Below are 13,667 nucleotides of genomic sequence, written 5' to 3'. Positions count from 1 at the left end.
CAGTCAAAGCCATTCCATGTGCATACAGCCAAGATGAGTGTTCTAACAGCAAATTAGTAATTGCTAATTTGACTACTTACTAAAACTAATGTTTTGACATGGACTAATTGATATTTTAAATCCCAAATAGTGGTATATGAAAAAAAAATAAAAAAATCATCACTTAAAAAAATTTGAAATCCTTCTGACAGATATGCTGTACCCTTCAATTGAAAAAAAGACTGGAGTTTGATTCTTAGATAAAAGAAAGCTTATTATTTATTCTTACACACAAGAAAGCTTATTATCATAACCAAAGATTTCGATTTGAAACTTGTAGATCTTTAGAGTAACCTGACACTTCAAAATCGGATTAACACTAGATTTTAAGAGAGATACAAGCCACATGCCAGAGAAATATATAGTATGCTATACTATTGTATAGTACTCTGGCATAATATAGTAAGGTATGCTGCAGTCGACAACACAGCTCATATCTCTTTTGAAATGCACATACTATGAGTATATGACAGTGTCAGGGGCGAATTCTCTATGCTTGCTGCGCAAGCTCGTTACTTGAAAAAGAAGTAATATTTATTTGTTAATAAATGCATGCATTTATAAGCATTCCGTTTAGGCTTTTATTTTTGTAGACAGAAGACATCTTAAGCTTGCGCTGCAATAATTGAGCTTTACGTTGCATATCGAAGGCCAATGCTTGCTCTTCTAGTCAAAGCTACCTTGGTTTGCTCGTTTGTGGGAGTTTCGAGGTCCTCGCTGCAGCACTGTGATTTCATGTGCGCATATAGCCATTTTGCTCCCTTCATGTTGTCTTAAACACAGGCCACACGCAGTCAAAGTAGCTCTAGCCAGTGAGCTTCAGCCAGCCTTTACAAGTGTGTGTGTGTTGCTTGGGAAAATTAAGTTACAACCAACTTTTTATGACGATGTTATTGACCAGTTCATAAAGAAGAACCATAGGGTAGAATTTGTATTCAAGTAGCTAAATTGAAAAAGATAGAATATCATTTGTAAAATAAATGTTGTGTTTGTATGATTAAATGTACATAAATTTCTAAATATATAGTTTTAAATGGTCAGTAATTCATTATTCTGCTAATCAGACTTCAATCACACCTCTCACTCCCTGAATGATAACAAGAGCAAGCATGAATTTCAAGACCAGCATTTGCCCCTGGACAGTATATAGTAGTACTGTGCTATACAACTATACTTTACTGTACTATTTGAAGTCCATTATTGTTATCCTCCCTTTCTGAATTGTCAGTTACGGTGAAATTTATCTGTAAGTTTTAGATTGAAACATTTGGTTATATACCTTAATAAATTTTATCTCAATATGCTCATATAATATATTGCTTTTTGTACACATACTATCCACTGAATTAGAAACCTTTATGCAGATGATGCACTTTGCAGCAGATACGCAAAATACTTGGTCACGTGAGTCACCATGTGTTCTAGACAACTATTTAAGAATGCTGCTGGTCAGTAATTGTCAACAGTGTTGATCAATGGGAAAAGCAAAGGATCTTTCAGAGTTCAATCAGGAGCTTATTGTGGTGCCCCATCTGTGACTGGAGTCATGATTTTGATACCAGTAGAGCTGACTGGCTTCTCAAAAGGTGAGATATCCAAGGTGTTTAATCAGTAGAAAAATAACTCATTATTTGTCTAAGAGGCATAACTGTGGTCCTAACTGTGTGTCAGGAACAAGATCATAGTCTAAGAAAGCTTGTATACAGACAAACAGAACTTCCTGTGTGCAGCAATTGACTGAAACATTTAATGAAGGCTGTTTCCAATCCATATCTCACCAAACTAAGCACAGGGAATTGAAGAGGATCAGTATTGGCAGCTGCATGCCTATACGTAAACCACTGATTTCTGTGAAGAACTGTTCATCTACAGTCGTATCAGTAACACATGGACTGGATGTTGGAAGACAAGAAAAGTCGTGATCTGACAAGTAACAGTTACCTTGTTCTGTACTGATGGTAGGCAGCAAGTTTGGCAGAAGTTCCATAAAGCAAGGAACCCAGCTTGCCTTGTAAATACAATTCAAAGTTCTGGTGGTGGTGGTGTCATGGCATGGGGCTTGTTTTGCTGGTACAGAAAAGGGTCCTCTGATATTGCTGGAAGGTCAGGTGTCCTCAAAGGAATATCTGAGTGTTGTTGCCGATCAAGTCCATCCTGCAATGTTGACTTTTTATCCACCAGGTAACAGATATTTCATGGATGATAATGCTACTGTCCATCATTCAAGAATTATTCAGAAAGCATGACAGCAACTTCCACCATCTTTCCTGGCCACCACAAAGCTCAGATCTGAACTCCACTGAGAATGTATGGGACATATTAGAAAAACAGATCCAGGAGTAAAGTCCTTTAACAACACCTTGCGGAATCTATGCTAAACTGCATATGTGCTGCAATTCAGGCTAAAGGAGGTTTGACACAGTATTAAATAAAAGTTTCTAATTCAGTGGCTAGTATGTATATATCACAAGTGCTTTTAAAAACTTGAGTTCAATTCATGTCATCATCAGAGGAATCTTTATGAACTTTTTACAATAGGGTTTTTCCAATCTTGTACAGAAGCAACAGAATTTCTCCTCCAAGAAACTAAAAGAATCCATGTAATTAATAGGCAAAAATACTCTTAGTGGGAAGAATATCCTACATTAACCTACATCAATGACCTTTAAAGGCCATTAACCTATGGCCTTTAAAGGACAAGATCCAGCAAGAACTAAAATAGTATTAGATAACAAGATATTAGAACAGGTGAATTCATTTAACTACCTAGGATGTATGATCACTTATGAAAATGAAAAATATATAAACATAAAATTTGCAAAATATTTAAAAATAACAGGAGTAATTAACTCTATATTTAAACCAAACCTAGTTCAAAAACAAACCAGGCTAAAAGTATACAATACATTAGCCCTACCGGTCTTAATGTATGGAAGCGAAATCTGGACAATAAAACAAAAAGACAAAGATTAACAACAGCAGAAATGAAGTTTATGAGAAAAACTGCAAAGTATACCCTATTTGATCACAAAACAAACGAAGATATTATGAAAGAATTAAACCAAGAACCAGTAATTGAAAAAATTAAAAAATATAAACATAGATGAATGGAACACATTCAAAGAATGAAAACAGAAAGATTACCAAAACAAGCCTTAAAGTACAAGCCATTAGGAAAAAGAAAACCAGGACGTCCTCTTAAACGATGACTTCTAAGGCCGGAACAGGCCATACTAGGCCTAAATCCTTGATACGTATGATGATGATGATGATGGGAAGAATATTTTAGTGGTATGGTGTAGATGATAAATTAAGCAGTTTTTTTTTTTTTTTTTTTTTTTTTTATTTCACACAGGAGGTACAAGAACCTATAACATATCAGTTTGTGTCTGAGGTGCACATTAGGATTGAGAAAGAAGAAATCTATTGACATCAGTGTGGATGATTTCTGCAACTTGCTCAGTGCAGATGTCTGGGTCAGAACAGCATGACTATTGCTTCTGCTGTTCTGACCCAGAACATGACCATGGAAAGGAAGAGTAGTAGTAGTTCTGGAGGTCACCCTACTTTGTGCCTTTGTAGGGCCAGTGGATATAAGATTAGGTATGGTCAGAGGAGGGAGCATTCTGTGATACTGAAAACTGGCACAAGATTGTGGTCTGAGTTGCCAAGTGGAGAGGTGACCTCTACAGCTTGTCTGAAAGGAGAACTAGTTAGAAAAAAAAAAAGAAAAAAAAAGATCAAGGGTATTTAGAAAGATAAGGAGATTACTGGGAATCGGGTAGGTTAGATGTATGATTTATATTAGATAATTTCTTATAGCCAAAATTTCTACATCCTAACCAGCTTGGTCGGTAATGTTGGAGGAGGAGGGTCAGTTGGAGTTATAGACATTTAGGTCACCTAGGAAGTTCACTTCACTGTTTGGATAGCTGGATAAGATGGCCAAGATTTATAGAGAGGAAGGTGAAGAAGTTGGAGTGGTTTTCAGAGTTGGAAATTGGTAAATACAGCAGATAAATTTCACTAAGTGAGGTAAGGAAACTTTGAGCCAGAGCAGGTCAAAAACAGCAGAATCTAAATTTGGCATTCTTTGGCAGGGAACGTCAGAATGCACAAAGGCACAGATGCTACCTTTGTGGTGAAGTGAATCACGAAGAGTATAATTAATATAACCCTAGAAACAAGTTCACCCTGGAAAAAGAGGAAAACAATAACCTCCCTTTCCTAGACACACTAGTCACCCGCCAACCTGATGGAACCTTGGTTTTCTCAGTTTATAGAAAACCCACCCATACAGGCAGATACATTCACCAACAATCCCATCACCCCCCCCCTCACAACAATATGGTGTTATTAAGACATTATTCAACAGGGTAAAAATAATCTGTTCAAATGATCAAGCCCTAACCACTGAACTAAATCACATCCGTGACACTTTCTCAGTCAATGGCTACCCCCTCCAAAAAATACTTAACCCAGTTATCCACAACCCACCACCCCCTTCCCCCTCACAAAAAAGATTACTCTAAATCCATCACCATTCCCTACATCCGAGGCGCCTCGGAAAAAATCAATAAAATCTTAAAAAAACATGACTTGTCCACTTGTTACAGACCAAATAGAAAACTGGCATCCCTTATCCGCTCCACTAAAGACCAACCACTTCCCCTAGACCTACCTGGTGTATACCAGGTCCCTTGCAGCTGTAAATTGTCCTACTTTGGCCAAACAGGCAGGACAGCAAATATCAGAATCTCAGAACACAAGGATTACATCCGATTTCACCAGTACAGCCACTCTGGGCTTGCAGACCACGCTCTGGATGCTCGTCACAGAATAAGATGGAAGAAAGCCACAGTAATACACCACAGCAAGTTCAAGTATGAAAGACAATTCATGGAATCAGCCTCGGCCCTTAGGAACATGCCAAACCTCAACAAATTTGGATGCATGAGACTGCCCCAAATTTAGGAAACTTTTATTAGAAGAACTTCAGCCCAAAGGCCAAGAACTACCAATATAGCCTGCCAGGGGGCACCATCAGGACTTTAGGAAAACGTTAGCTTCCTAGCTTCAGTCTCATTTGCTGTTATTAGTACTTGTGTGCACGTGTCTTTGTAGTAAGTTCCCAAGAAGATGGCAATGTGACGTTTGCCGAAATATCGGAAAGTATATATTAAAGTTTATTTAATTTATATTTCTAGTATACGCTGTCAATTCCTTAAATATTAGTTATCAGGAATGAGTTTGTATACTATCGAGTGGCTGGCCTTTGTTACCACTGTTTTAACAGATGCACCCTGTATTATTTTAAGTATTTATAGTACTTTAAGGCATCTATACTGAGTGAGTGATACCCTTGAAGGGCATCACTCACTCAGTATAGATGAGTTGTGTGGTGTGGAGCACCCTCCCATGCAAGTAATTGGGTGCATCATGCAATAATAATGAAAAGATGCAGTGTCTTTGGTCAAGGTCAAAACTTTGCAGCCATACCCAAACAAACACTCAACTTAGAAATTATGATGTGTGAATAATGTACGATCTACAATCAATCTCCTACAAATATCTAACAATACTTGTTTAGATATAGCAAACTCCTGACCAAATCTAAACTGTCTAAAAGCAGTATTCTAAAGAAAGAAATATGTGGAATATTGCTTTTAGACAGTTTAAAAGCAATATTATATAGAAAGAAAGAAAGAAATTATAACTAAAGCTGATAAGACTAACACTAGTGTTATTATGAATCAAAGAGAATACAATAACAAAACGATGACTCTTAAATGATCATTCTTGTTGCTGCATTGTAAATCAAGATCATGCTAACTTCCAAAAGAAAGGTTTTTAAATTTGAAAAAAGTCATATTCTAAAGAAATCATTAACAAGTTAAATCCTTTTCATATTAAATCTCTCCAAATTTACTGAGGCTAAAAAAAATTCAGAAATCAAATAAACCCTGTGCCCTATAGTATATTACAGATAGTCCCTGTTTAGATATGCTATGCAGTTGGCAAGATGCTTGTCCTCTATCCTATGATAATGCCTCCTGATTTAAAAATCTATGTTTCTAATCTATATTAAAATACATGGGGTGCTTAAGGGTCAAAGCTGTATAATTGAGAGGAGACCTCCACATAGCCTTTAAAGGAATGCGGAGAACCGACCAGGGCTTCTGACCTAATGTCCAATCCTCACATTCTCGTGGTGCACCCTGTTGGGTATCTACTTGGATACTGAACGAACGAGGATGGGCTGGCAATTTGGGATTTAGCTGACCAAATTGTATTCTTATTGGTTAAACCAAAATAAAAAATGATGGTACGACATTACAAAATTTCATGCCGGCTGGAGCGTCGCCTGGTTAAACAAGGCCCCCATTGTTATCGCCAGGAAACCAGGGCAAACAGCGAAAAGTCAGCTACTGGAACAAATCTGAAAACAAACCCCAACTCAACATCACCAGAGTTAAAGATCAGTACTATCAACATAAGAAGCCTGAATGGCAAAGAAATGGAGCTAGCTGAGGAATTAGATAAGTACCAGATCGACATAATAGGGGTGACTGAAACAAAAAAGCCAAAAACTGGTGAGATCTTGCTGAGCAATAAATACACAATGTTATATTCAGGCGATGACAATCAAGGAAAACAAAGAGTAGCCATAGTATTCAACACCAAATACGAGGCTAATCTTCTTGAATGGCAGTCAGTCTCAAGTACAGTAATGTGGGCAAATATGAGAATGGGGAACTGGACAATGAGACTTATTTGTGCCTATGGTCCCACAGAAGGTTCTACTAAAGTAGAAGTGGAAGAATTTTTTGAGGATTTAGAAAAAGCAACTGACACAATGAAAAAGGAAAAGTTGGTCCTTGTTGGGGATCTAAATAGCAGAGTGGGAAATGATTGTGAGACATACAAAAATATTTTGGGAAAATTTGGAGAAAAGAGCAAAGCTAATAATAATGGCAAATATCTGTTGATTTCTGCTCAGGACATGGACTGGTTATTACTAACACCATGTTCCAACATAAAAATGTGCACAAATTCACATGGAGAGAAGAGGCAAGGAATAAGAAAAGTCTCATTGACTATGTATGTTATTGTTGATAGTGATGTTTTCTCCCTGGTGCAGGACACCAAAGTGTACAGAGGATTTGAAATTGGAAGTGATCACTATTTAGTCCTGAGCAGGATAAAATTGAATTTCATATTGAAAAGAATAACATGTAAGAAAGTTTTAAAACGAATAAAAGTTGAGCAGCTCTCAGATGTGAACTGTAGACTAAAATACACAAAGATTATTGAAGAAAAAATTAAAGAGTTTGAGAACAGTAATCAAACTTGGAGATTCAGTGGCAAACTCTGAAGAAAACATTGATTGATTCTGCCAGAGAGGCATGTGGTGAGGTTGTCTGCAAGGATAAAAAAATCAGAACTCCCTGGTGGACACAGGAAGTTAAAGAGGCAGTGAAGGAAACATATCAAAAGTTCCTGTCAAATAAGTCAGCTTGTGCTCTTAGAGAATACAGAGACAAATGCAAGAATGCTAAGCACTGTGTAAAACTAGCTAAACAAAAGTCATGGGAGGACTTTGGCAAGAATATAGAAAATAAATATCAAGAAGGTGACAAAATATTCTGGAGGTTGTTGAAGAAGCTTAGGAATGGAGGAAAGAGTGCTGTAAAAGGAGTTAGAGATGATAAAGGTGACATGAAAATGGGAGAAAAAGATATCCTTGCAGTATGGAGTAATTACTTCGAAAAACTGCTAAATGAAACAAGCAATGATGACAGCACAGTGGTAAAAAACACTGACCAGGCATGCAGTCAGGAATACATATCCATACTTGAAGTAGAAAAAGCCATCAAAGGCTTGAAATGTGGAAAGGCAGCAGGAGTAGATGATATTCGACCAGAAATGCTGAAGTATGGTGGTATAAGAGTTCAGAAAGCCTGGACAGAGGGATGAATTCCCGATGATTGGAGTAGAGCTCTCATAGTACCCATATATAAAAGGGAAATAAAACTGAATGTGAGAATTACAGAGATATTACACCCTACTGAGTGTTCCTGGCAAGATCTATGCAAGTATACTTGAGAAACGGTTGAGAAGAATTGTGGAAGAAAAGCTTGGTGAAGAACAAGCTGGACAGGCCAAATAGAGGCTGTCAGGATCAGATCTTTACTTTACGATGAATAGTCGAGAAAGCATGGGAATATAATAAAGATCTATACTTAAGTTTTGTCGATTTGGAAAAGGCATATGATAAGGTGTCAAGAAAGAAGCTATTCAATATGCTGCAGTTATATGGTGTAAATGGGGCATTATATCAAGCAATACTTAGTCTTTATTTGAGTTGTAAGCCAGCAGTTAGAATTGAGCGAAGTACAGGAAGATCGTTTAATGTTAAATCTGGTGTGAGACAAGGATGTGCATTATCCCCTCTGTTATTCATTATCTACATGGATCACATTATGAAGGAAAGTGGTATTTAACATGATATCAAAATTGGAGATGCTAATGTCAGCTCTTTGCTTTATGCGGATGATGTTATACTTCTAAATAAATCCGCTACAAGTCTGCAAATCCGCTACAAGTCTGCAAGATTCTCTGACTAAATTGAATAGCTCTTGTAATAAATATGGTATGAAGATCAGCAATAAAATCAGACAAAGACAATGAAAATAGGCAAAATCATTGAAAATGTCAACTGTGTTGTGAATGGAGAACAAGTAAAACATTTCAGCTACTTAGGCACGATTTTTACTGAAGATGGTAAAAATTAAATATAGAAATAGACAACAGAATCAGCAAAGCTGGTATGGTGGGAAGTCAACTGAATAAATTCATATGGAATAAGAGAGAAATTAGTCGGAACACTAAATTAGCCAAGACAGTGTTCAAACCAGTTTTAACTTATGGATCTGAGAGTTGGGTCAGAAGTAAAACACTTCACCAAAGAGAAATTAGTCGGAACACTAAAAGTGTTCCGACTAATTTCCGACTAATCCGACTAGAGACCGCAGATATGAGAGTCCTGAGAAAGATTAGAGGCATGAACAGATGACATCAATGGCAATATAATATTAAAAACTTGACATTGTCAGCATCCAGGAATGTGTTAAGCTAATCTCAGGTGGTATGGTCACTTAAACAGAATGGGCGAGGAAAGATTAGCAAAACAAGTTTTCTCTGCCAGGTTTGCAGCAAAACAACCCAGAGGAAGACCAAGATATAGGTGGATTGATACGGTATAAAGTGCTTTAGACGATAGAAATATAAGATCTGATAATGTTGGAGTCTTGACAAGTAACAGACTGATTTGGAGGAAAATTGTAGATAAGAAGTTAGTAATGATGTAATTTTTTTCATGTAGTACTATCATATCCTGTACACCCCCCCCCCCTCCTTGAGGGTACATGGCAGGAATTTGATGATGATGATGATGATTAAAATACATTCCTTTCCTATATGCTGGCCTGGTTCGCCGAGTGATTAGCATATCCGCTCTCCAGCCAAAAGGCTGCAGGTTCAAATCCTGCCCTGGGAATGGATGTTTGTGATTGTCTGTAAAAATACTGTGGTAGTGGTGGTAGACAGTAGATGGCATTGGTGTAGACGATACAATTCACTGTAGTTGGTGGATTGAATGGTGGAGATGGAGAGTTGTAGAGTAGGTGCCATCCTTCGATGAGTCTTTGGACTCCTTGGAGGTGTTACATAATAATATTATTAAAATAGGCATTCCTAAAAACTTCATTGTAATTAGTTTTGATCTTCTGTTTATTTATGTAACCAGAATATCAAATACTTAACACTACCAGATCCTTGATTTAACAAAGTATAAAACATATCTGAATTATCCAATCTATAACAGATGAAAGTTATAATAATGCACGACCTATGAGAGTGGTTTGAAAAGTTCTCTGCCTAACAACGAAAAATGGAATTTATAATTTCAAAATTGTTTTTATTTTTAAATATAATCTCCCTTAAGACTAATACATTTATTCCAGTGCTGCTCCAGCACCATTATCCTGTCCCTGTAGTGGTTCTCAGTAAGATCTGCAAAATACCCCTCTACAGCTGCAATCACCTCTTGATTCGAAGAAAAACGCTGACACCAGTGAGAAAGAGTTTTAGTTTGGGGATGAGAAGTCATAGGGAATCAAATCTGGGGAATAGCATGAATGTTCCAACAATTCATAGTGCAGATCATTTAATTTTCCCACTGCCAAAACACTTTCGTGGGCAGGTGCATTTCCTGATGAGAGATGATTTTTTCTTTTGCAAACCAGATCTTTTCTCACGAACTTTTTTGTCTAGTCTGGTTAAAAGATCGGAATAATATTCTCCAGTTACTGTTTTACCCTTTTCAAGATAATTAATAAACAAAATGTCTTTAGCATCTCAAAACACCGATGCCATGACCTTTCCTGCTGATGGAACCGACTTTTTCTTCTTTGGCACTGAACAAATGGCTTCTGTACACTGTTTTGACTGCTGTTTGGATTCTGGTGTGTAATGGTGAATTCAAGTCTCATCCATAGTAATAAATCAAAGCACAAAATCAGTTTTATTATTGTTAAAATGCTCCAAGCACTGTCAGAGATTTTCATACGAGTGTGTTTTTGATCTGCTGTGAGCAAGCATGGCACCCATCTTTCGCAAAGCTTTTTCATTTGCAATTCTTCGTGCAAAATATATCCTACATGTTATTTTGAAATGCCCATAGTCTCAGCAAGTTCATGCACTTTGACTCGCCAGTCATCCAATACCACATTGTGCACTTGATCAACAATTTCTGGTGTTGTTACACTTTTTGGACGTCCTTCACGTGGATCATCTTCAAGGCTGGTTACGGCCACATTTAAACTTGGCAGCCCATTTCTTAATTGTTGAAAATGAAGAAGACAACAGTTTTGCTTCAGACAGCTGTATAAAACAAACTACTTGATAGAATGACTTGCAATTTCACATGGATGCTTATGAGAGATGTACCAACTTAGAGAAAAAAATCTCTTCCCGATAGTGTTGCCATCTATGGTCAAGGCCGGGAACTTTTCAGACCACCCTTATATATTTCTCTGGATGAGTGATAATGATCAGAGGTATGGCAACTAGCATAATTGAAAGAAGAAAAATACAATACAAAGAACACATTAAGTAATAAACGGGAAAAGTACTTTAAATGCAATTACTTCCAAACACAAATGAACCACACTCAATCACAACCAAACCAGAATAAAATTTCACTCAAGTTATAATATATCACTAATAATTAATATCTAAACTTATCTTCTTTTTATTTTTTCTCAGACCACATATCACAGGAGATTGAACTGTTTGGCTCTATCAGTGAATTCTTGGTGAATAACACTAGAGTTTTAAGTAAAGATATGCAGTTGTTTGCATATACAAAAGTTAGGGAAAAACTATAAGGAGTAGGCATATGTTATGGTCTACAGGATGATATGAACAGAAAGTGAGAGTGGATCTAACAGTTCAATGTTGTCAAGTGTAAGATTTTGAAATTTAATGACCAAGAATGTAGGAAATTTTAGAGATTGAGGAGGTGAATAGGAACATCAAGGGTCATCATAATTCACTGTGATGTCCTTCACAATGTTAACATTATACGGACATCATAATACTAACAGTAGAACCTTAACATAGAAGAGGTTATGGTTTGCTGTATAAGGCCATGTGGAAAACAGTGTACGGATTGGATAGAGGATCCAGAGAAGATTGAATAAAGTGATATGGTTGGCATGAAGAATAAGGAAATGTCATTTTTACAGAGCTTCATCCATGAGAGAGAAAGAGGAGGAGGAGTGGTGAAATGATTGAGATACATAAATTAGTAAAAGGTTCATAACAATGCTTAATGGTATAAATAACACCAAAAGGAAATAATTAAAAAATACATTTATTAAACTCACTAATATTTCACTGGATTTTGGTGTTGTTTATACCATTAAGTATTATTATGAATAATGAACGACACCTAAGCCTTTCTTTACATATTAGTAAAAGGTTGTTATTGCCATATACACACATTCTCTCTGTCTAACATGGAAGATTTTCACAGAATGAAAAGATACAGGGGGAACAACAAAAAGCTGTACAAGGCACATGTGACTAGACAAGTGTGGTGCAGTGCAGGTTCTCCGCATGGAATAGTTGTTTAGTGGAATGCATTACCTGTGCTGAATGCAGAAATAGCAAATGAGTTTAATGCACAGTTCAAAGAACTTTGTATGAAAGCAGCATACCTCCTGCAATAAGTCTTGACTTCATGGAGGTCTAATGTTAATAAGTCTTTTCAAAATCCATTGACAACCAATTTCTACACTAACTGGAAGTCTCACTAACATGAATTTCATTACAGCCATTCTATAGACCTTTTCTTATGTCATCACCAAGTTCCATGGATGGATACAGTGAAATCCAGGTTGGTGCTGTTTGGAATTATAGCTCAAGCAATTAAGGCCAGTGTATCATATGTGTGGCCTGTTTTATAGGAAAGAAAACTCTGCCACCTACATAAGACCAGCTAAATCACTTTCAATTGAAAAAGCTTATTACTGGGAATGGTACAGGCTTATTATCAAGTCTAATCTAATAAGTTATCCATGAGGAGTTGGTATACAAAAGAGATGAAATATAAGATGGAAGAATGAAGGCGAGACCGCTGCTTTCATAATAAGCAAAATATATATATACATGTGGTGGTAGGTGGGTAAAATATATTTTTTGAGAGGAGGCAAAGAGTGAAGGCAATAAATGATTTTAAACCATAATGTGATACATATACTTAGTTTGGTTTTTTGATAGCAAATCTTAAGACTTCAATGCAAATTTGAAAATTTGTCAAAGGAAATCTCCACCTTACCTGTTTCATTATTCCAGTCTGCTATTATTCTTTCTTTAGTTTTACCTATGAAAATGGATTCATGAATTACTTTCTTACCCAGCAGCATCACATGAATACCATAAAAAGAAAATTTTAAATACATGAAATAACATTTTTTTTTTGCTAAATAAATATACAGTAACAATCTTTTACAGTTGATTACAATTATCATTACATAAACTTAGTATCTTTAAATACAGAATACAGTCAGGCTGCAATAAAATATAAACCAAACAATGGAACTTTCGTAAATCTGTACTTAGACTTAGGTGCTGGTTTAAGCTTATCTTCAGATTTAATAGAATGAAAACAGCACAATTAAATAATTAAACAGGTTTAATGGTTTCAGTATTTTATCACTGTCACAAGAGATATCTGGGGACACTGAAAATTGTAATAACACACAAAAACAATACATGAATAAAAATTGTAATAACAAACAAAAACAATATATGAAATATATTAGTCTAAATTCCTAATGGTGGTGGTGGGAGGGGGGGGACATCCTCTATTGGTGCTGATAGTCAGCCTTGGCTGTTAGACAGGAGGTAGAATCACTGATTTCCAAATCTCTGGAAGTTTCATATAAACCCGTTTATTATGCTTTGGTTGAGTGTTTTAACCCCCTAACCAGCCACAACGTCTACAGATGTTCAGCTAAATCTGGATACGAAGCTCTAACACCCATTGAATAACATGGATA

At 36.4% G+C, this 13,667-nt stretch overlaps 1 protein-coding gene across 6 annotated transcripts in view; it reads right to left on the bottom strand.

The window, feature by feature from the left end:
• Positions 1-13,667, bottom strand: part of LOC150108403 (protein O-linked-mannose beta-1,2-N-acetylglucosaminyltransferase 1-like) — a 378,713-nt gene that overhangs the window by 332,564 nt on the left and 32,482 nt on the right. For all 6 annotated transcript variants that reach the window (XM_090415822.1, XM_090415823.1, XM_090415824.1 and 3 more), the window contains one exon: positions 12,944-12,988. In XM_090415822.1, coding sequence (XP_090271948.1) covers positions 12,944-12,988 — 45 coding nt within the window. The remainder of the gene's footprint in view (positions 1-12,943; positions 12,989-13,667) is intronic.

Source organism: Typopeltis vanoorti, chromosome 3, assembly GCF_054136105.1.
Source record: "Typopeltis vanoorti isolate ZY-2024b chromosome 3, IOZ_Tvanoo_1.0, whole genome shotgun sequence".
NCBI classification, from domain to species: Eukaryota; Metazoa; Arthropoda; class Arachnida; order Uropygi; family Thelyphonidae; genus Typopeltis; species Typopeltis vanoorti.
The sequence above is the reverse complement of the archived record's forward strand: the minus strand, read 5'-3'. Positions and strand labels throughout refer to the sequence as shown.